Raw genomic sequence first — 24802 nt, 5'->3', positions numbered from 1 at the left:
TGGAGGTTCCACCGGCTCGAGCAAAATGTGGAAACTTTTAATATTTGTCTTGTTTTATTCCCATGTTGATGGCTTATACGAAGATCAGATTGGAAAATTTGATTGGTAATATATATTTCTATTAGGAATTACCATTTTTTTCATGAACACATTAAACGATAATAAGTCAATTTCCTGTTGTTGTATTTGAGATCCCTCCCCCACCCACTCTATTTATCATGATTTAGGTCAGAGACGACTAGATAAATTTCTTATATATTCTTTAGACAATTTGCACGTAAGATATCACTGATTTCTAGTGATTCACAATGTCCAACATCATATTATGGGCACAGTTACCTGGTATTTGGACTGTTTTTTTGGCGAGTCGAGCTATCTGATTCCAGCAGTTCGGTCCCTAGGTAGGCTAAAATAATAGACGTGTTATCTTCCAATCCCTTACGTCTAAACGGGAATGTGCAAAAAACTGGGGTGTTTTAAAGATATTGAAATTGTTTTAAGTGAAGTATTTTATGGTTGAAATTGATCATAAAGAGTTATACTAATATTTTACCATGTAAACTACTTGTGAAATGTTATTTTGCACTAAACAAGCATTTAATGCATTAAAACAAGTTGTTTACCTTTCCAATTAAACGAAAGTTGACTGACACAGACAACAAATATGCAAAGGGGAACAACTCGATACAATCGTAATTACTCGGCCTCCTCCGACAAAGCATCGAGATAGACCTTGTTATACAAACGAAACAACTCGGCCATGGCCGAAATGTTCCGAGCGATTTAAAACTGTGCCTTGAAGCCTTGCAGGTGCCCTTCATGTATATATCGTTATGTTTTGACAGAATGAAATGAAGAAAAGCTGTCAAACTCCTAATTATAAGTTGGATATTTATTTTTTGTGTACGGAACTAATATAAAATAACATTCTCTGGTAATATTTCTTGTTTTTATGATATTTTATAGACACTATATGCTTTAACCCGGAATCCTGATCGGAACAACTACCCACTTTTGATACTAAACAATTTGTACGTGAATGATTTGCCATATCAAAAATCTAAAAAAAATCCGTCAACGTACAATTATTTAGACTAGGTCCCTAGGGTGATATCTTGGACTGAGAATTATAAAAAGAATGTGTTCTTGTACTCTATAATACATGTAATAAACAAATAATCACTTTTGGCCGAATATTTTTACATATTTAAATATCTTAATATTTCATAAGTTATGAAGGTTGGCAGATTTGGATTGAGACATATGTATGGAAAGCAGCACAGATCTGCAAGATTTAAAAAAACAAAACAACTGTATATGTCGCATACATGTTCAGAAGGAAGGTATCTGTAAGGTGCAATGGCTCAACAAGCTCAAACTAGTCTCGTTTTCGCAATTTTCTTTAATAACTCGGCTAAGAATACTGTTCTTACTGAAAGAGTATAAACATGCTTATTCCGGTAAAAAGACGATCATTTTTATTCCCGACAAAATAAAAGCTCTCGATAATACTAGTTTTATCTTAAATGTAAGCTTCTTGAGTGAAATTCAGCTGAAAACTGGTGAAAATGTTATACTTTTGTTTGTAAACATGCATGTATTTGATGCGAGAATATGTTTAACTCCATAAACAATATGTTGACAAAGTAACCGAAATACGTGTGAAGATTAAACATATTTATATGGCACTGCATTCCCCGATTTCTCAAATAAGCCCTCATTATTGTGATATTAGATAAAATAACGAGTCCTACTTACGTTTTATGATGATATTCGTTCTTTTGCTCTAGCTCGGAAGTGTCATTGGCTCTTTTTTATACACAGCACCTAAAAGAGCTGGAGCCACTGTTTCGCAGCCGTGTATCTGCTTATCATTCTCCCATTCCTACTAAAGGTCAGGGTCATCTTGTAGTGCATCCATGCATTGCTTACAAGCTTTGGAATGGATTTGTTTAGAGCGAAACAATCAAAGTAAAAATAACTTCTATTTTTACAGGCGACAGCAGCATATTGGCCTTGTAACTCAACTGTTCTGGGAATCTGCTTCTGGCTCCAGCAGCTCAGCTGGGAAACGCCTATATGTTTCCACAGACAGCAACGTTATAGCCGCCCTAAACTCTGTTAATGGGCAAATTGGTATGTTTAAATTTCTGTTAAACTGTAAACAAGTACCGTGTATTCTAAAAAAACAAAATTGATCATAAATTTAAAACACCGATTTTGCAGTAATTCCTACTTTGCTGTCTTTGTGTTAAAATTAGTTACATACATTGAATTAAAAGTGTCATTGAGTAGAATTGTTATGTTAAGGATTTTATACATATGAAATATTCCTTTCATGGAGCTTCAATCACTTTTTAATCTGCTTTTTTATCTAGAGTCACTAACACCTTTTCCCTTTCAGCTCTTGGTTTGTGAAATTGATAATGTCACAATTGTTTTCAGTATGGCGTCGGGTGTTTGAGGAAGAAAGGCGAGGGGAGGTGGACGACATGCTCTACACGGGGAACTACCTGTTGACTGTGCTGGGGGGTAACAGACTACAGGCGTGGCAGCCAGGGTCAGGAACCATCATGTGGGAGGTGGCCATGAAAGGGGAGACCACTCACACGTATGTCTGCTCATGCTCTTAAATGACGGAATTTCTGCTCAAACGATTGCACAATTGATCTCATTATTTAAACTGCATGAATGAATTGTAAAAAATGTTTTGAATTCAGTTGATTGTCACTTTAATAGTTATATATAATATAATGATTTCTATTTTTTTGTTCTCTTAATGAGTGATATAAAGTATCTTATACAATCACCAATATTTCTAGAAAAAGTTTCAAGTTATTTCAATACCATTCCTTTAAATAATTAACCTTGGGTGGATATGGGGCTAAGTCCCTAAGTTAGAGGAAGTATATGAGGCTAATGTTAGGGATGGGACAATACTGTAAGACGTAATTACTATACCATTGCCTGGTTTATTTCCTGACCCACCAATAGCTTGGTGGGCTTTATGTGGGGTGAGTCTGTCTACTGAGGGTGCACTGGGTCATTGTCATCATAAGGGATAGGAAGACACTGGTGAACATTATAATTGGTTTATGATTGGCTTTAAATTTCAGTGGCAAGGTGGGATTTGCGGAGGAGTCTGGTTCACGAGGGGTGGCTGTGGGGCTGTCGTCTGAGAGAGTGTACGGGGTCAACATCAGGGATGGGACTACACTGTGGGACGTAGAGCTACCTAACAGGTACTGAATATGAAAGACTTTCTTGTATTGAAACTTAAGTATAATCTTTCATTCATGGCCTACAGGTAGCAGGTAATATCATTTCTTATGTACTGAAATTGAACATAGTTAAATTTTGTTGATAATGCATTAATTATTACATGGTTTCATAATTAGACTATTTCAAGTTTTTAAAGCAATTTCAGATTGAAGAAGAAAAAGATTTTTTTGTCAACTTTGTTGATCTCAAACCATAAACCATTTTCCCTGTTTTCTAGTGATGTAGTGAAGTACAAGCATGTGCAGGTGTATGATGGGACTGTTTATGTGGTTGGCATGACAATGGGGGCAGAGGTCAAGGTCATCTCTATAGATACAGACGGAACTGTCACCTCCACTAAGTCTGTACTGGCAGCTTTCATACGTAAAGATACAAGGTATGGATATTGGACTGTTTTTTCTCATTCATTTTTTACACAGAGTACAAATCAGTACATTAGGGCAATTATGGCATAAAAACAATTCTGTTAATTCTTTTGCACACTTGCATATATATAATATATATAATGGATATAATGAGCCATTCAAGACTTATATCTTATGTTTTGAGTGCCAAATTTAATCTGATTTATGTAAAGAAAGATCAAAGTTTAAAACATGCCATTTCTTTTGTGGGATTCATATTTATATGTATTGAACTGTTGTAGTATATTGATGAATGTCATAAAATAAATGATGCCAGGACTACGAAATAACATCACTTGATCTGTAACTAGTGTAATAAATTTCAATGACGCATCATAAATAATGAACAGCCTATCAAATTGTATGTGTTATGAAACCATGCTTTATGGATTCAGCGACATTAATTTTATTATGTATACATGTAAGTCATGTATATAGATATGAAATTATAATAATGGTAAACTTAATTCCTTAATGAATGAACTTGTGTAACATCCTCAATATCTACTGTCTGTTTTCAAGGTAGATTTAGTGTGCTTTTTGTCTTTCATAAACTTTTTAAAAACATATGTTCTGTATTACAACAGATGAGAGGTATAAATACTCATGAGTTGAATTATTGCAGGATTGATGTCATTGTTTGGGTATGAACGCAGTTGTGCCGGTTAAAGTGTGTGAAGGACTCCAGGTGTACATTCACCAGCCCAACTGTGTTCATATCCCAGATTATGACATAAATCAGGCAATTAATTCCTTATATTTGCACCAACAGTTTGTTATTTTATTCAAGAATTGTAAAAAAATACTCCCATTTCATTTAAGAAACCTTACAGTAATTCTTTTTCACCCATTCTGTTAATAGAATGACCCCCACCAGAAGCAGTTTTTCAAATGAAGTCACAATAACGGAAAAAAATAAATTCCTTGAAATCAATTTTAAAAGTAAAATGGAAACACTAATGACAGCAAAACATTTAACATATAAGTAAATGAACACTTTCTAACATGTTGATTCAAGTTTTTCGGGGGCTGCTTAAACAACACAAACAATAACAAGATAAACTGTTATCAATTTACATTCAAATTAATATGTGATGATTCGCGATCTGAACATATATGTAGATGTTGCGTTCATCTGAAAATATTCCCAATTGTCGAAAGGCTGTTCGTTAATAGAATGGAAGTTTAGGTGTAAATATTATAAATCAGACTGAATGTAAATGACAACAATTTTGCTGTGTTCCTGTTCAGTGAGGCTAGCAGTGTAATTAAATGATGTTTTCTGCTATACATGACCATGTATGACTGGAATATGATATAAAAAGTTGATCATTTTGAACTTTTACATCTGAGTTATCTCAGCATGATAAAAGTCTAGTTGCTTTGATGATTGATATGACGCTGAATTGGATTAAGACCACCATTGATAATTACCAACTTTGTTCAGTTTAAAAATTATATTTTTACAATGCTTGTGAAGAAAGTTATGGTCACTCTCATTGGCACGATGTTGCAAGAGAGTGTGGTCTTGTGTTGTGGGGCAAATGAAATGAACAGCAAATCAATACTTTTTGAATCTGCAATTTGTTAATGTTTTGGGTTGTGTTTTTTTCTGTTACAGTTGTGAGGTTGCAGAAAACAGCTATCTGATGTGTGTGTGTCCGTCCTCGGAGTCCCTACAGGTCATCAGCCTCACCCAGCCAGCGACCTTCACCAGCACTTCCCTGCAGGTCAGATACTGAAGAAACTAGATTGGTTTCATTTCACGAGATCCTGGACTGGTTTTTAGCTCACCTTAGCCGTAAGCTGAGGGTGAGCTTTTAGGATCGATGATTGTCCGTCGTCTGTCGTCCGTCCACACTTAGTTTGTTAACACTCTAGGGGTCACATTTTTGCCTCAATTATCACCAAACTTGGTCAGGATGTTTGTCCCAGTAATTACTCGGCTTCAAATATGGGTCATCTGGGGTCAAAAACTAGGTCACAGCGCCAAAATATGGAAAAACCTTGTTAACACTCTAAAAGTAACATTTTCAGCCCACAAAAACCTGGAAATTTGTCAGAAAGGCTGTTTCGATGATGTCTAGCTCAAGTTTGAATATGGGTCATCCGGGGTCAAAAACTAGGTCAGAGAGCCCAAATACATGGGTGAAAGTTTTCCGGCATATGCCGGATTTTCCGTATTTTCCTGATCCAGAGGGGTCGTTTTTCCAAATCGTGTAAATCCGTTGAGATTTTTAGAGGGGGGTTAGGGGGTATGACCCAACTCCTCTTCCGAATTTCGATCATATTTTGCAGAGGTCAACAATAAGTCCGATTTCACAACCTCCATTTTTGCCATCCAGCAGGTGCCGCTTGAACAGGTGCACGTTTTTATTTCATTTACGGAGATAGCCGATCTTTTTGTTCGATTACGGCCAAACAGACTCTGTGTGCGATCCTCTTTCATCGGGAATTGCCGAATCGTAATTCCGACAAAGGAGGTCAAGGAAAACCCTATACGTCATTCGTGTGAAAGGATACTTTTGATTGGCTTACTCGATTTTGCCCTCCAATGAAATAGCGTGTCTTCTATCACTTAAGGACTGCACATAAAGATGGCCGACATTGTTATTATTAGCAACTGTCATTCGATGCAGACGATTGTTTATCAAACAAAATAGTTCTGAAAATTAAGTTTTTGCTAGAGGGTTATAATACGAAGGACTTAGAAAAGGCAGTAAAAAAAGTGGAGGTGGGAATGTTTGTCTGAGGTTGACAAAAACGGTGATAGATGGGGAAATCACTCTGCGGAGCGTAATCATTTGGCGATGAAATGATGTGTAAAAACCAATCATTTGGGAATCTTCCCTGCAGCTTCTCAAAACTGAAAAAGCAAAAAGGGTTGCAAAATTACACGGACTGGCCAAACAGACGGTGCTTTAAAGGAAATGAAAAAATGAAAATGGTAGCAACAGTCAGAATAAATGGAAAAGAATCAAACTTGGTTGATTAATGGTTGTTAAAAGAGTGTTGACAAAAGCATCAGTTTGAAATATTATAAGTTTTTTTGGTCCAAATCTTAATTATACGGTAATAAATAAATGAAGAAATTCTACTGTATACATTTTTGTGACTGTTGATACATTTCCTACCAAACGAATCAGTTTAGGTATAAAATTCACTAATGGTATCATTTGCTTATATTAATATTTTTTCTTTTTGATAGTGTAGAAAATATTATTTAGCCATACATTAAAGTAATTTAAGTCAGGCTTCAATTTCATTTCATAGTCAATTTATACTCTGGAATGGCATTTTATTCCCTTAAAATTCTTAAATCTCAGGAGCTTCCGGGGGCCAGAGGCCCCCTGGACCTCCTGCCAGGGCTTTGCCCTGGACCCACCGGGGGGCCCTGCGGCCCCCAGCAAAATATTTCAGGTTTTTCAAAATTTCCAATTTTCACCCATGCAAATATGGAAATACCTTGTTATCACTCTCGAGACAACATTTTCAGCCCAAATATCCTGGAAATCTGCAGAAAGGTTGTTTTGATGATTTTTAGTTTGAATATGGGTCATCTGGGGTCAAAAACTAGATCACAGAGCCCAAATATGGAAATACCTTGTTAACACTCCCAAGGTAACAATTTCATACATCAGAGAAGCCAAATCCCTGTTATTGCCCTTTAATTATCAACAAGTCTATAGCACAAAGTTTTACTGAGGTGAGCGATATAAAGCCATCTTGGCCCTCTTGTTTATGAGTTAAGGGTCTCTGGTGTTAGCCAATTTCGCATGATTTTAATATTTGCAACACCTTAATCTGATTATCAGCTGAGAAAGTTTATTTAAAAGAATTATATATATATATGTATAAGTTTGCTAGGTTTATAATGTGTTAAATGATGGATAAGTGAAAACATAACAAAAAATAAACCCTCACGTCAGTAACTAAGACAATCTACAGTAAGTGATGGTAAAATGAGGGACTGTAGATTATAGATATACTGTTCTTAACTTGATTTTTCTGATCAATTACATTCAATTACATTTAGACTGTTGGAAGGTCCATTTAAAGAAAAAGCTGCGGCCAGTTAATTGTATTAAACTGGTTTATTCTTAGTAAGCCAAAATGTTTATTGATAGGGCAATGTTTAGCCAATAATTAGTATTTACCAATCAAATCATTTAAATATGCAAACTAGCTTAAAGATTACCCTTTGATACAAGAGCAAGGTTTTATATAATTGGCTGCAGAACTCTTCATGATGCAATATAATTAGAAAGAATCTATAGAACTTGAACTATATCTCATTACAAAAGTTAATATCCTTTTTGATGATCTCTTTGTCAAAGCTGTGTTGGTTAGTGTACATCTGTTCTACTGATTATATTGTACTATTCACTTATTACAACAGGCTTAAGAAATGACCTTCAATTTGCATCACAAGGTCCTACTTGATAGAATCGATTCTTTATTTGCTCCATGTGCACCAAAATCTCATGTTTTTCAGGACATGGGAGTGTCTGAGGGAACAGTGGACATCATCAGCTCTGGCAGTGGAGGAACTGTCCTGTCCGCGGCGGGGAAATATGTTCTACTGGTTACCATTGCAACCAACAACAAAGTCTCTATCAGGAAACAACTGCCTAAAGTAAATAAGAACAGTTTTTAGCTCGACTATTCGAAGAATAAGGAGAGCTATACTACTCACCCAAGCGTCGGCGTCACCCCTTGGTTAAGGTTTTGTGTGCAAGCACGCATAGGTTTATATCTCAGCAACTACTTGAGGTATTTCATTGAAACTTTATACAATGGTGTTCAACCATCCAACCTACTTAATTAACCAAGTTAGATAACACTAGTTTGCATTTAATGCAAATAATAGGCCTTTATTATTTGACTAAGAAATTCTGGTTAAGGTTTTGCGTGCAAGCACACATCGGTTAATATCTCAGCAACTGCTTGAGGTATTGCATTGAGACTTGATACAATGGTACTCAACCATCCAACCTACTTAATTAACCAAGTTAGATAACTCTAGTTTGCATTTAATACAAATAATTGCCTTTTAATATTTGACTTAGAAATTCTGGTTAAGGTTTTGCTTGCAAGCACACATTGGTAAATATCTCAGCAACTACTTGAGGTATTGCATTAAGACTTTACACAATGGTACTCAGCCATCCAACCTCCTTAATTAACCAAGTAAGATAACTCTAGTTTGCATTTTATGCAAATAATTGCCCTTTATTATTTGACCTAGAAATTCTGGTTAAGGTTTTGTGTGTAAGCACACGTAGGTTAATATCTCAGCAACTACTTGAGGTATTGCATTGAGACTTTATACAATGGTACTCAACCATCCAACCTACTTAATTAACCAAGTTAGATAACTCTAGTTTGCATTTAATTCAAAATAATTGCCCTTTATTATTCGACTTAGAAATTCTGGTTAAGGTTTTGCATGTAACCACATTTAAGTCAATATCTTAACAAGTATATCATGTATTGCATTGAAACTTTAGATATGTATTCCCAACTATATAACCTACTAAATTCATGAAGTAAGATAACACTTTTTTTTTAATATAATGCAAATTATCGGCCTTTAATATTTGACGTTGAAATTCTGGTTAAGGTTTTGCATGTAAGTATAAAATGGTACTCAATCATCCAATCTACTTAAATAACCAAGGAAGATAACTCTAGTTTGCATTAAATTAAAATAATGGCCCCTTATTAATTTGACATTGAAATTCTGGTTAAGGCTTTGCATGTAACCACTTTAAAGTCAATACCCCAGCGAATACACCATGTATTGCATTGAAACTTTACACACAGGCTCCCAACCATTTAACCTTCTTATTTAATCAAGTAAGATAACTCTTTCATATTATATAATTTTTGCCCCTTTATTATGCGACCTAGATATTCTGGTTAAGGTCTTGCATGTTAGCACACATAGGATGATATAGGATAATATCTCAGCAACTACTTGATGTATTGCATTGAGACTTTATGGCATTCAACCACCCAACCTAATTGAATAACCAAGTCAGATAACTGTTTTTTGCAAATAATGGCCCTTTATTATTACACTTAAAAATTCTAGTTATAATTCTGGTTGTAACCACATTTATGTTAATATCTCAGCACATGATGTATTGCATTGAAATCTAATCTAACAGTGATCCATGCATGTTTCGCCAAAACTTTTCAATCCTTACACTGAAAAGCGGCGGAATAGTCGAGCTCACTGTCTATGTGACAGCTCTTGTTGATGTTGTTATGGTCTATTTTGTCATAGCGTTGTTGGTGATGGTGTTAGTGTCGTTGTTGTCAAAACTTAATTATGGAGATTTGCTCCATGATTAACTTAAAATGAGTGGGATGGCACCTGATGTGAGATGTGTAGGCAGAGTGGTATTAAATAGTAAGAGCCCTACTCATCTGAGCAACGACCGGAATATAAAATTTAATCAACTCTGAACTACAAAAGGCTCTCTGTTAACTTGCTAACATTCCTTTGCATAGGGAATCGTTTCAGGGCTATCTCTAGCTAACAGCAGGACATCCCTGTTTGAAGTGCTCTTGTTCAATCAAAGTTGTACAGATTTATAATAATAATATCTAGAAACGCAAATTGGATAAAAACATGCAGCCATTATTAAAATTTGAAGTTTTTTGTTGTGTTTCAAAAATTTAGTTGGGATATTATTTCCTAAAAAGCTTTTTGCATAATGACTCACAAGCGTCTATGTAACAACTATGGAAATATCAATAAAAAAACCTACATTTAATTATGTTATTTATTTACTAGTATAGTTGTTATGCTAAAAGAAAAAAACACCTTAAAATAACTTATGCTTGTGTGATTTTATATACTATGTGTAACTTACTACGCAATGTTTCCACTTTTTCAGGCCCTTATTGCAAACACCGTGACATTTGAAGACAGGGAGTTCCTTCTTTACCTAGAAAATACAGGTTCAGAGGTGAGATTGTCTTCGTTTATGGTTGATCATGTTAGAACATGAACATATTGAAGTAAGGCTAGCTTGTCGCAAATCTAAATTACTCTTACAATGGCTGGGGATCTAGCTAGATTATGAAAATCAGGAGTTTGACACAAATAAGGGATCAATGTCAACCATATCCAGTATTCTTCTTTAATCTATAAAGAGAAAAACTCCATTTCCATTTTCAAAACATGGAGATGTTTTGGCTCCTGTCTGAAGTCAACCTCTGGCTTGATCACCAATGGTAATAATTAGTTCAAACCTCTCATATGTTTTGGTCATTTAAATATAATGATTATATCCCTGTAAAAGTGTGTTCCTATATTGGCAGGAGGTGACAGTGTTTGGTATAGACCTGGAGACCGGTGAAAGCCTTGGAGAGCTGGGCCACAGTTTTAACTACGCTCACCACAACGGCAAACCCACACAGGTAAGTGAAGACAGGCGTGATAGCTCTTGCTTTTTTAAGTAAAAATGTCAAGGGACCTGTCAAGGCATTTATAAGGTAACCGGTATGTTATATATATATAAAAAAACCCAGATCAAATAATAATTCTCATGAACACAACACAATTTAACCAATGCCGGCAATGGTGCTATGTTAACATGCAGTCATGCCCATTACTCTGGTCTATATCAAATAAAAGTCAAGTTATGGACCTAGAGAGTCAAAGATAATCTAATACACTGTTGTCTTCCACTTCGGATTTGTAGTTGTTTTACTTTTAATAGTCTAGATCACAATTACAATTTGTGAGGGCTGGATGTTGTTTTTCTACATAATGAGATGATAATCTTCCTATTTTCAGCTGATTTCCTTGTTTTCTGGTCACACATTGAAATAAAAGTTCTTTCATTTTATGTAATCTGTAACATCTGTAAATGGTAACATCTTAATAATTTATTTTACTGGATTCCTCTCTTGACAAGTGTGTGTGTTGGCACCCCTGATAATTCATGTAATAATTAGGGCTATTCCAGTAAAACATATTACCTACGGGGGGAAGGCAATTATTTTCTGAGTATGTGGGTAGGTGTCTTTTTTCGCTAATTTGGACCCCATACGGGTAAATTTGCTTCTGTATGGGGGTGGTATAATTTAAAAGTTCCTTCCCCCCCGGGGGTTATATGTTTAAATGGAATAGCACTTATATATTTTCATAGATATACAAACGTTGCATTCAAGGGATCTAAAAGGGAAGTTCTTGACAGGACTACTACATGTGTAACATTAACATGAGCTGCGTTTGTACATAATGATTTCTATGTTCACAGTTTTACGGCCTACTTGCGAAGCGGGCGAAGGATGGAAAGTTGGCATACAAACTAGCTATTGTATCCCAGGACTACTCTCTACAACTCATCCATAAATCAGGTATGAACATTCTTCCCTAGGATTTGTATACCATTCCCGTCGCATCCCAGAGAAAAAATATTGTGTATGGTACATGCATGCCTCAAAAGGTAATGCACTTACATAGGAATGTTCATTAGAATAGGAAAGCTGTGTACCTGTAATTAGTATGACATTTCAAGAGTTATGGCCCTTGACTTTAGCTAGAGGTCCAGTCACCCTCATGCATGATGATTCAAAGGTTTTCTGGTTATTATATTGGGTCCCATTATATGGTTAACACTGCATGAAAATATAATTTTTCTGAGCATGAAAATTGGTTTTCTGTGTCAGGAAAGACACTGGATAAGTATTGTACATGGCAACTGAAATTTTAGCTGGCCTTACCTTAATCCTAGGTGTCTACTTTCTGGCATTGACTACTCATAAAAGGCACCTGTATCTAAGTAGAAAACTCACTTTTCCCAGAAAACAGACTAAAATGTGTTTGAGCTAAAATTAATATAGTATAAAACAATCTAATGACTACATAACTTTTGTCTTGCCCTTCAGGTAAGGTTGGATGGCGTCGTGAGGAATGCCTGGCTTACGTGTATGCTGTGGAGATGGTTGACCTCCCTGTGTCCGAGAACCAGGCCAAGTTTGAAGATGAGTTTGGCTCGCACGAGGATAACGTGGTCACCATGTTCATGAAGCGTGTCCGCACACAGCTCTCACAACTACAGGTCAATACATAACCTTTATTATTTTAAATGTGCACTCTCACTCCCAAATAAGATGTACCACAATTTATGCAACTGTTTGAATTTACTGTAATGATAAATAAATATCAAAAACAATTCTTCTTATGAAGGATACTGTGTTTAATTTGAAAGAAAGGTGCAGAAAACACAGTATTTCTACCTATGAGACAATAGTTGATCATCGTAAATATTTTAGGACCCACCAGTCATTTAATGTTGTGTGTTTTCAGCTATTTAGTACACAGTTACAATCTTGTTAGTAGTTATTAATATTTTCCATAAATGCATTATTTAGTAAGCAGTAAGGTTTATCACTGAAAGTTTATGTTTGTTACACATGTGTATGTATTGTGTCACTTTAACGATTTTTTTATGTGCTTTTGCCCTTTTGCATTCATACATCATGAACACAGGACAGTATGTGATATCTGATTAATCCATATATTTACATTTTATATGAATATTCATCACTACAAATGATCACTAAAGTTGTCTGCAGCTCAGAATATATTGTTAAAGAATATTTGGTAAACCTATTGCAGACGTTCATCATGCAGCAAGTTGAGCGACTACAGGGCGTGAAGCACCACACAGCGATAATGGAGGGCGGCGAGGAGGAGGAGGATGAGGAGGATTTACTGCGGGATGAGTTCTCCCTGCATAAGATGGTTATTCTCGTTACACGACCTGGAAAGGTACTGTGTGTTTCTCTAATTTTTTAATCAAGTAGCTTCATTAAGTGGTCAGTTTCATGTTCAATATAACTATTACTGCTGGACAACTTGGTGAATTTGCTGTTCATAAAAAGTAATAACCTGGGGTTGCGATTTTCAATGGAAAGACAATAATTTACTTTAGGAGAAAATATCTTACAAAATTAAATTTCTGAGTGGTTAGATTTTATGCTGGGATGAGCTTTATTTAGGGATGATAAATTCAGGATTTATTCTGAAATCTGAATTGTGAGCTTTCATTTTACAAGTTTTGTACATTTTAAAGTGTTTTTTAAAGTTTGTTTGCCAGACAGAATATATAATGATATATCCTTGTATAATTCCCAGGTTCTGGGCATGCGTAGTCAGACAGGTCACATTGTGTGGCAACACCTGGTGCCCGATCTCGCCCCATTCATGAGTTTCGGTCGTCAGATGTTCATGCTTCACACCCAGAGGACGACGGCCCACTTTCCCCACCATCCGCAGTGTGTTGTGCTGGGCAAAAACAAGGTAGGAAATAGCAGATGACAAGATGTAGGCTATATAATGATAATGAATTTTTACATGAGATTCATTATCACTTTCTTTAGTTTCGTCATGTGAAGTATTTTTTTTAACCAAGGCTTCAGTTGATATGATAAACAGGACAGATATTCTGATAAACAATAGGACTGGTATCCATAAACCATCTCTTCAGCTTACATCAGTCACTTTCCTGATTTAGATATCTCATTGGTCAAATGATATAAAACATAATAATTATAATAATAATACTTAAGGTATATTCCATTTTAACATATAACTCCTGGGGGAAAGGCACTTTTAAATTATGCCACCCCCCTACAGAAGCAAATTGACCGGTTTTGGGTCCAAATTAGAGAAAAAAGACCGCCACCAAATACTTTTTAAATAATTGCCTTCCCCCTGTGGCTTATATATTTTACTCGAAAAGCCCTCAATGTTAAAACATACATATTTTTAGCTCTACTGGCCAAAGGCCAGAAGAGCTTATGCAATGGATATGTGTACGTAGTATGTGCGTCCGTGCATCTGTGCGTCTGTAAACAATTTTTTGTTAACGCGATACAGTCTTCAGTTTTTATTGTATCTCGATGAAACTTGTACAGTATTTAGATATCAATAAGAGTTGGTTCCTTTCGAAAACCATGAGCAAATTCTATTTTTAACCAAGTTGACATGTACATGTAAATTCAAGTCTAGAATTAAGGGAGACAATTTGCAAGTCTAGGATTAAGGGAGACAATTTGCTTTTTGGTTCTGCAGTTGATTTTGTGAATTACTCTGCCTTGTTCTTGTTAAAAGCCCAAAGGCCATTTTTTAGCTCTAAGTGTCTGTAGTTTGCGCAATCATCTTAACAAAATTGGTTGTGATTGTTTGTTCAAGTTATGCACCTGGGGTCATTACTGGCCACGCCCAGGGTTCACAGGTTTGGTAAACTTAAATTGGAAAAGGTTTGAAAATCTTTTTGTGTGTTCGTGCATCCATCTCAGCACAATTGATTGTGAATGTTTGTTCAAATGGATCAATGTTGTCCTCGGATGCCCTTGACTTTGACTTTTTGACTAATCTGCTTACAATACTTTCTGGGCTCAGATGTTGAACATGCAACATTTTCAGGTAACCCAAACACAAAACGTGAACTATATGTCTGTTGCCTTTTACCCATACATACATGCACTGGATTAATATGACCACAAAAGCCATGCCAGTAGAGCATAAGCCCTTTTGGGCCTCTTGTTCTATTAATTTGACCTAGAGCAAGTTTTATAAAGGTGTAAGGAAGGTGTTCCCATATCAAGGATGATACAGTCCTAGGCATGATGGGCACAGTGTAATATCTCACCTTTACTGTAAAATAAAGTCATGTTACTTCCTATTCAGGCATCAGGGAGGGGTCACCTCTACGCCTTCAACCCCATCACAGCTGAGACTGTTTCGGGCATGTCCGGCACTGGTGAACATTTACCGTACAGCGTGAAACAGGCGTTTGTTCTCGGGACCTGGGATGAAAACTTCATGAAGGCCTTCATCATGCTCGATGATTCACACATGGTAGGGTGGCCTAGTGGTTATGAGGGGATCAATTAAATATGCTTTATATGGTTTATTGTTATGAACTTATGATAATGGAAAAAATCAATAATAACAGAGTGATGAAATGTATTTGGAAAGGTTGTATATGAATATGCAGTCTTATGAACACGTATGAACAAACCTGTAATAGCTTTTAAAAAAGCGATAATTTTAGGATACTTAATTGAACTTTGAAACAAGATACAAACATCTATATTTAAATTCATATATATGATAACAAAAAACTTCAGGTGAATGAGCTATATTTTCTGACATGAATAACAAACGTACAAATTAACATAACATAATGAATTAGTGACCTTGATATAAAAGCATATAGATCTTAATAAGTTACACATAGGACAAAAATTGTATTTTTTATACATGATCTGCAAAAACTTGGGTACAGGTGATTATGACATAACATGAGAAATTAAGTCTTTTTAACATGCTGATTTTTTTAAGTATGAGATTGGTTTTCGTTTTAGCTGTCTCTTTGTTAATTGACAGCAAAATAAAACCAAAGCCACGCTAAAAAATTCAGGGCGTTTAAAAAAACCCATTATGATTTCATGTGATATGTCATTTTCACCTGTAGCCTTCTTTTTGCTGATTGTGTCACATTTGATTATTGATGAATAGTTTATTTATTTTCCCTCTCATATCCCAGGTGCGAGTTTACCCAGAAACAATGAAGCGTTTTGTACAAGAGCACAGTTCCACCACCTACATGTTCTTGGCAGATATTGAGCATGGAGCACTCAATGGATTTAGACTTCATCCCAAACATTCTGATGTAAGGTTTTACAACATTATTTGAGAGATGTTTTTGTTGAATAACGGTAAAAATAAACATTAGCATGGATTGTATATTGGCATAGAGTGATTGGGACAATGCATGTTTTCTTCAGAGATCAGATGAAAAATTCACATCTCATTCTTACCCCTGGAAACAAGTGATAGTGAAAGTCTTCAACAGGGGGTCTAAATTTCATGATAAATACTGAGAGGCTTTTAACTATTAACAGAATATTGTACAGTTGTAAAGCTCGTTTTTGCAATAGGAAGTATCTTTAAAGGGACTGCACTCCATATGATGACATTGCGAAAAAAGAGAGAAAATTGTCAAAAACTGTCATAAACTTGGTATCGATGTGTACAATGCATTGAAACTTACTATTAAACTGAAGTACCACATAGTTTACAAATAATTTATTTTTCACAGTTTTTAGCCTCCTTTTGGCATGAAACCCTCTCACTCAAATAGACCCTTGATTGACAATTTCCAGCTGTTAGAACCCCTGGATAGAAAAAAATGTTTATGTGTAACATCCATGTTCAAAACTGTTATATCTTTAGTTACGGTTTTTAAAGTCAATATCATAAATTATGAAGTTTTTTCAAATAAATTATCAAACAACTCCGGGACATGGACACAAACTGAAAATGAAAAGTTTCAAAAAATACACTCAGAAACACTTTTTTTCAAAATGAGTAATTTTGGAGTGGAACGCCCTTCCAGCAAAAGTGATAACTGCACCATCTACAAATACATTCAAAAACCAGCTAGATAGTTACATGCAAAACTTTACAATAATCCAGATAAAACCTTAGTATAAGCTCATGAGGGAGTTACATAAATTGAACCAACTTGCGACCCTAACTACAGATGTTAGATGATGTACATGTAGATCAGTGTTACTATGCATGTGTTGATTGCTGTTAAGATAGAGAGAAATAGTTTCATGGTTAATTACAGATGATACTAAGCCACTATATGGCCGAAGGGTTCTTGACGCCTTATGGCATCTACCCAGATAAAAACCCGAGTTGAAACATGGCGTTACCTTTGCTCTTTGTGACTGTTGTTTACAGATAACAGTAGACCCTGTCTGGACGGTCAACCTGCAGAACACACGACTTAACATGAAGATCACCAACATCGTGTCTCGGCCAGCTAATGGTAAGTTGTAGGATCAAGGAATCGGCTATATTCCTTTGGTCTGGTCAGGAATATGGTTAACTTAATGTAAAGTTAGCCAGTTAGCTAAAAAGATTTTCTTTATATGTTCACATTTGGACAGAACCATTCATTTATCAATCAAACAATCTCATTATGCAAGAAAGCCAAAAACTAGACATGGATACTTTATAAAGTTTACGAGGGCATCTCTATTAATCTTTTAAAATGATAATTATAATTCTTTCATAGCATCTCTGTTATTGTAGAATGAGACAATATCACTGTGTGATTTCAGAGGATAATCACTCTGTGGGACGTGTACTGGGTGATAGAAGTGTGCTGTACAAGGACTTGAAATACCAATGTCTGTTGTTATTGAATAAGACAATATCACTGTGTGATTTCAGAGTATACTCACTCTGTGGGACGTGTACTGGGTGATATGAGTGTGCTGTACAAGGACTTGGAATACCAATGTCTGTTGTTATTGAATAAGACAATATCACTGTGTGATTTCAGAGCATATCCACTCTGTGGAACGTGTACTGGTTGATAGGAGTGTGCTGTACAAGGACTTGGAATACCCATGTCTGTTGTTATTGAATAAGACAATATCACTGTGTGGTTTCAGAGCATATCCACTCTGCGGAACGTGTACTGGGTGATAGAAGTGTGCTGTACAAGGACTTGGAATACCAATGTCTGTTATTGTAGAATATGACATGACACTGTCTGATTTCAGAGCATATCCACTCTGTGGGACGTGTACTGGGGGATAGGAGTGTGCTGTACAAGTACCTGAATACCAATGTCTGTTATTGTAGAATATGACATGACCCTGTCTGATTTCAGAGCATATCCACTCTGTGGGACGTGTACTGGGGGATAGGAGTGTGCTGTACAAGTACCTGAATCCTAACCTGGTGGTGATAACAACAGAAGGAGAGGAGCCTGCTACCTCACAGCAGAAAGGTGGGTTCAACTGTGGGGATTGTGGTTACCGATGAACTTTTTTTACAGGCTGATAGGTGGAGTGTAGTGTGACTGAAAAATATTTTGTTATGCAAAGAAACCAGTTAAAATAAATCAACATCATTCTAATGTTTTTTTTGCAATGCCTAATACCAGTACAGTCTTGTTTATATAAACAGCAACAGTATAGAATATAAAGACAAACTGTCATTACTTCCCATTATTTCATTGTTACAGCATACCCGGTGGTGAATGTGTATGTGGTTGACGTGGTAACAGGTCACATGGTATTCCATGGCAACCACCGGAAGGCAAGCGGCCCCCTACATGTTGTACACTCAGAGAACTGGGTCGTGGTAAGAAAATCATTTGCTTTAAAGTGAAAGTTAGGATAACAAGGATCTGTTGCTTGTGTTTATTTATTGCAAAAATTACACTGAAAATAACATGTGCATATATTTATAAGGGTTTTGTATCTGTAACTAGATTGCATATATTAAACTGTAAGTGGACAAAGTAAAAAATAATGACCATAATAATTTTTTTTATGTCCCTCAAAAACTTTTTTCTACATACCCACCTTCAAAAAAAAAAGCGTTTCAATTTAATGTCAAACATCTATATTTAGGTGTGTGTTTTTTTACATTATAAACAATAATATTATGTTTTGAAAATAGTTTAAAAATGGTATTTGTTCTATGAAATGTTCTTATCACTGCAAGATATATGTTTACTATATTTCTGTATTGATATTGTTTTGTTGATTAGTGAATACAAAAAATAAAATACTAATAATGACTATGGACATATTTTCAGTATGGCTATCTGAACATGAAGCAGCACCGATATGAGATGGCTGGACTCGAGATGTACGAGGGTAAAATCCAGTCTAATGTGACCGCATTCTCATCTCTGTCTGCCCCGGTCACACCCCTTGTGCTGCGTCACTCGTTCATCTTCCCCCTCCCTGTCGCTTCCATGGCAACCACAGTCACTGAGAAGGGAATCACTGCCAAGGATCTGCTCAGTGAGTGTTGTGTTTGTTTATGATAGTTACCGGTAGTTTTAGATTGATTGTATAACTTATAAGCTTGTCCAAATTACGTTTCCTTTTAAAATCTACCACAAAGCAATGTTAAATCACTAAAATTTTAATTCCAACCTATTGTGACTAACCAAAGGAACATTAAGGTGAAATTTTGAAAGATAAGAGGCATTTGAATGTATCCTTAAATTCTGGCCTTTGTTTTGATTGGATAAAGCTATCAAATAATTATGTCTGCTGATCCAATGTCCTTTCATTTCAGTTGCCCTGAAGAACGGAGGAATATTTTCTCTTCCAAAAGCCTTCTTGGACCCGAGACGACCCCTTGCCCCTACACAGGAAACACAGTAAGTACCCTTATTTTTAAATTAGGTATAACTTTTCTTTTAAGGGTAAACTTCCATTTGCATTAAATACCCCGGTAGGGTAAAAAACTGCCAGAAATATAAAGCGGAAATTTGTCTTCATAGTCAGTTTGTGTTAAATATAAACAACTGGGTGGTTAATATGGTCAAATAATTGTGTAGGGGCTTAGTGTTGCATTTAGAACATATATAAGAATTAAAAAAAAAAAAATCCAGTAAATAAGGAATCATTACTCCCCATCCTGAACTCCCCATGAGGGTAATAAATGTACATGTATCGACACTGTGTAATTTTAAATTTGAAAAGTAGCATTACCCTATATTCTTGTAGTTCCTGTACACACCAAGGGCATTATAGTTTATTCAGTAACAGGTCACTTTTCCATGCGCTTTTTCTGATTTATTTGAGTATAATAAAATTGACTAATTTGCATTTCTTATTGAAGAGAGGAGGGGACGTTACCGTATATCCCAGAACTCCCAGTACACACTGAGGGCATTATAAACTACAACCGGACACTGTTCCACGTGCGGGGTCTTCACACGGCACCAACCGGCCTTGAATCTACCTCACTGGTTCTTGCATATGGACTAGGTAGGCTAGGCACATGTGGAGGCTTATGTTATTGTGTCTAAGACATATTTATCATTTCAAGCATACTGGATTTTTTATTGAAGATAAAAAGCTAATATCAAAATCGGAAAAGGGGGGTTTTAATTTTAATTTTAATTATATGTGATGACCATTAAAGTGTTATATTCCATAAAATGACTTTTTTGGGTAGAATGCAGTTTGGCTGCTACAGAATATTGTAGAACATTTTTTCAATGTGGCAAGCATGGGCATGGAATGTTCTTTCAACATTGCATGATTTCCATGTTTCGAATGAATGATTCTTTTAATAAACGGAATTGACAAAATGTGGTATTAGTGAGGGCTATTCCAGTAAAACATATAGCTCCCGGGGGAATGCAATTATTTTCATAGTATATGAGTGGTATCTTTGTCGCTAATTTGAACCCCAAAAGGGTATATTTGCTTCATGTGCGTGACATAATTTTAAAGTGCCTTCCCTCTGAGGGCTATATGTTTGAATGGAATAGCCCAGAGATTCAAACCTACCTTCTGATGTTGCTGATGACTTCAGCAGCACTACCAGCTTATATGTGGAGGTTTACATTATTCAACCTCGCGTATCTTCGGAAGCATTCTGTGACACAGAAATTTGAATAAAAATTAATTCTCTTTGTTCCAAATATTATTGCATCCACGAAAACCAAATGTCATTATCATTTTCATATAATTGACCAGCAATATTTTATTGAATTTATGTTCACTGAATGTTGTTTCAGATTTATTTCAAACGAGAGTGCAGCCATCCAAGATGTTTGACGTTTTAAAAGAGGACTTTGAACATTATGTGATCGCCATCGTCGTTCTCTCCATGTTGCTGGTGTCATTTATTACAAAGAAACTGGCCTCAAGAAAGGCATTAAATAAACAGTGGAAGTGATCTCGCTAGGTCCATGTATTTAGGTTTATTTAATTGAATGTATTGTGCGCTCAGTATAACATTGTGCTAATGGACAGTTCCAGTTTTTGAGGCTCCTTTGGTAGTTATTGAATAATCTCTGAAGTAATTGTAATATCAAATAATAATAATGGAGACTGTCCTTGACCTAAATTTTTGTAAGAATATAGCACAGTGTTATGAGGAGCGCTAGAATATTGTATCATGTGCAATGAGTATTAATCGTGTTCTGTTTCAAAACGGGGAATATGATGGCTTGGGTTGAGGTGCAGGTCGGGACACTCACAGTGAGACTTATATAGTTTCAAATTAAGAAAGTTTTGAAGATATTTTCAAATGGATACATACATCGAAGTAATGATGGGCTGTTTATTAAAGATTCATTAAGGCGTTTAATTGAAGCAGAATATGGGAACCTTAAAATAGTTTGAAAATGTTTTACTGGTGTGTGAAAATACACTGTCAACATTATGTCATGCTTTCTCGGCCAATACAAGGTGGTGCATTTTAGTATGTATTGTAGTTTTGTACATAAAGCAGGATTTCATTTATAATAGAAGTTTTCAGTACCTGAATTCTTTGGTAGTTTTGCAGTCAACATTTTGCTTGCTCCAGCTCAAGCAGCCTAATTCTACTGATCTTAAAACTTTATCAGAATGTGTTTCCGTAAAATCAAAGTCCAGTTTGATCATGGGTGATGCAAGTCCAGTCAAATAGTAGATCCTGTATTCAAATATTAGAAAATATTTATCAGTACAGGCCACATTTCCTGATCTTCATGAAACTTGATCAAAATGCATGTCTTTATTAAACTTGGTCAGAATGTGTGTCTTTATGATATCTTGGTCAAGTTTGATTACCTGTATTGACCAGCTACTGTTGAGGCTGCATTTCAATCTTGGTCTGAATAAAACATGGATGTTTGTCTGCATAAAACTAGGTCATGTCAGATCAACACTATACAATATTTATTAAACAACTAAATTTATAAAACCAAGCATTGGCAATAGATTACCAGTTTTATTGAATAAGTTTAATTAATTTCGTATTGAATGACCATAAATGTGGTAGTCTATTGTAATTCTTTAATTATAATTCTAATTTTAGTGCTGCATGTTTATTTATAAAATGTTACAATATAGAGCGCACATTTTCAAATATTCATTTTTGGTATCACATCAAAAGATATCGCACTAGGTCAATTATTATGTAAATGTACGTAATTGTAAACTATTTTTTTCTTTGGGTGAAATTAAAAACCGGTGGCCCTCTAAAATCAAATTGAAAAAATACCCTTACTAATTCAGGATTGAAAGACATGTATGTTTAGCATAACTGTATCCAGACTTCTTCATATCCATATCCTATATAGCATATTCATTGTAATTGTTCCATTATTCTTGTGTGTGTTTTTCCATATTGTTATGAATATATATTTCAATTTTTTGGTCAGCAAGTGTTAATGAATGTTGTGCTTGTTTTGGGTGTTTCAATTTTTAATAATGAAAAATCATCTGTTTTGTATGATATCACATTTTTGTACATGTCGATAATCATGGAATTTGTATTTATCATATTTATTTAAAGCGAAAGCCATTGAACTGTTACCAATTGCTCATTCCAGAAAAAATAAAATGTGAAAAATCAGATCTCTCTTCTGTTAAATGATTTCATTGAGATGTATATGGCTGCAGCCAATAGTATTACATGTACACATGTAATGTACATTGTTAATTCTTTGGTTTGGTCAAAGTTAATTAAAATGTTATTTTATTGGTCAATATTTATCCTATAATTAATTTTAACCACTCAGATCATTTAAATGTACAAACTAGCCTTAAAATAACTTCCAAGGTTTAATACAATTGGTTGCAGATGCACGCTTTACAATATTATATTAACTTTTTGAACAATAACTATAAAATTGTTTATAAAACTGACAGGTTAAAACTATTTGGATTCAAAGCCTTCATGCTTCAGACATTAGTCCCGAAACTGGCTAATGTTATATGTTATAGCTAAGAGTATATATTGGTTGTCCGATTTAGCGCAGTGGTTAGCGCATTCGCTTCTCACCAAGGTGACCTGAGCGCATGTGAGTTTGGTTAGTGGTCACCAAGCCGGACAAGTGGGTTTTCTCCGGGTACTCTGGTTTCCCCTACAACACAGACCACACACTCGTGCAACATCATGCCAATGACTTGACGAGAGTGATTAATATAAGTTGCAATAGCTCGTTTCACAATCGTTGTAAAATCAAATAAGTTTACACTAAACTTCTGATATATACATGTAATGTCAAAAGCTGCAAACCACTTTGGTCTATAGAAACTCAATGGGCTTGTACTATTTCTGACGATGCACAATACAAAACAGGGCCTTCAGACTTTCCTCCATAACGATCCATTTAAGGATTCCACTAGCCCCGTGTTGGATTACACACATTAATTTTGTGCAGTCTGTTACATCGATACATGAATATGTAGTCATTCATATTCACAGAATTATTTTACACAAATATAAGATGACTGTTAACAGTTTTAATAATTTATTAACAAAATGATTAATCTAAATTCTAATGACACAACGCAAGTTAAAAGTACAACTTATATTCAATCAAATAAGTCATCTATATGTCATGTTAAATGTGATGTCAGAATGAGTGAAAACAAATGGCAAATTTAATGTCCACAATGGTGACTAGTTGATATTAGCACATGCTCCTGAGGCCTACTGTGGTTTCATGAAAATTGTTCATCAGGCTTGTAAGAATGCGCTGTATGCATTTTACAGCTGAGCTGAGCTTGTTATCTCCTTGTTGTCCAGAAGCAGAGTTTTATTAGGTAGGCATATTCATCCAAAAGTCCAATATATATCCATGACTTGGAAGTCAAACAATGAACTTTCGCCAATGAACAAATGTGCACTTTGTTTGAAATATCCACAACTGTCTGGCATATATTTGTCCTCATCATTCAGGCGATCTTGCAATTTTAAACAAACTCATTGACACTTCAATAATAGATCCTGCGTTAAATATCCAAAACGGAATAAGCACTTGGTATGGTCGTATTACACTGAAGTATTGAAGTTTCAAACACAGTATCACTTGGAAGATGAGTTTACTGAGGATTGCACATAAACACCAAGTCTTTCTCGGGAACGATGTCTCGTGCACGTACCAACTCTGACACTTGTTTTTACAGTACATAATCATATTGATCAGTGTGTAGGCTGTAACCACTGAGTCCAGTACCCACATAGGGATGAAAATAATAAACCAGTTCCAGTGGCCTATAATATTATCCAATTTCAGAACCAGAAGTAT

General features: G+C 35.4%; 1 protein-coding gene across 1 annotated transcript; it reads left to right on the top strand.

The window, feature by feature from the left end:
* Window positions 1-23115, top strand: LOC128246759 (ER membrane protein complex subunit 1-like). Its single transcript, XM_052965173.1, has 22 exons — window positions 1-105; window positions 1997-2136; window positions 2446-2611; window positions 3117-3242; window positions 3500-3658; window positions 5308-5416; window positions 8182-8322; window positions 10595-10666; window positions 11022-11120; window positions 11966-12065; window positions 12597-12769; window positions 13330-13482; window positions 13849-14013; window positions 15406-15576; window positions 16268-16393; window positions 17473-17560; window positions 18413-18532; window positions 18770-18888; window positions 19349-19559; window positions 19840-19924; window positions 20389-20537; window positions 21296-23115. The coding sequence occupies exons 1-22, from the start codon at window positions 26-28 to the stop codon at window positions 21454-21456; spliced, it is 2913 nt and encodes a 970-aa protein (XP_052821133.1). The 5' UTR covers window positions 1-25; the 3' UTR covers window positions 21457-23115.
* The last annotated feature ends 1687 nt before the right edge of the window (window positions 23116-24802 follow it).

This window comes from Mya arenaria, chromosome 9 (assembly GCF_026914265.1).
Source record: "Mya arenaria isolate MELC-2E11 chromosome 9, ASM2691426v1".
Taxonomy (NCBI): Eukaryota; Metazoa; Mollusca; class Bivalvia; order Myida; family Myidae; genus Mya; species Mya arenaria.
Note: the sequence above shows the minus strand (reverse complement) of the source record. Positions and strands in the feature narration are given on the sequence as shown.

What these genes read in the sequence shown, in the direction of transcription:
- LOC128246759 (XM_052965173.1), top strand. Translation starts at nt 26, where the DNA reads ATGTGGAAACTTTTAATATTTGTCTTGTTTTATTCCCATGTTGATGGC. An exon ending in TTGTGCTGGGCAAAAACAAG is followed by an intron (nt 14,014 to 15,405) that starts GTAGGAAATAGC and finishes CTTCCTATTCAG; the next exon opens with GCATCAGGGAGGGGTCACCT. An exon ending in GCCCCTACACAGGAAACACA is followed by an intron (nt 19,925 to 20,388) that starts GTAAGTACCCTT and finishes TTCTTATTGAAG; the next exon opens with AGAGGAGGGGACGTTACCGT.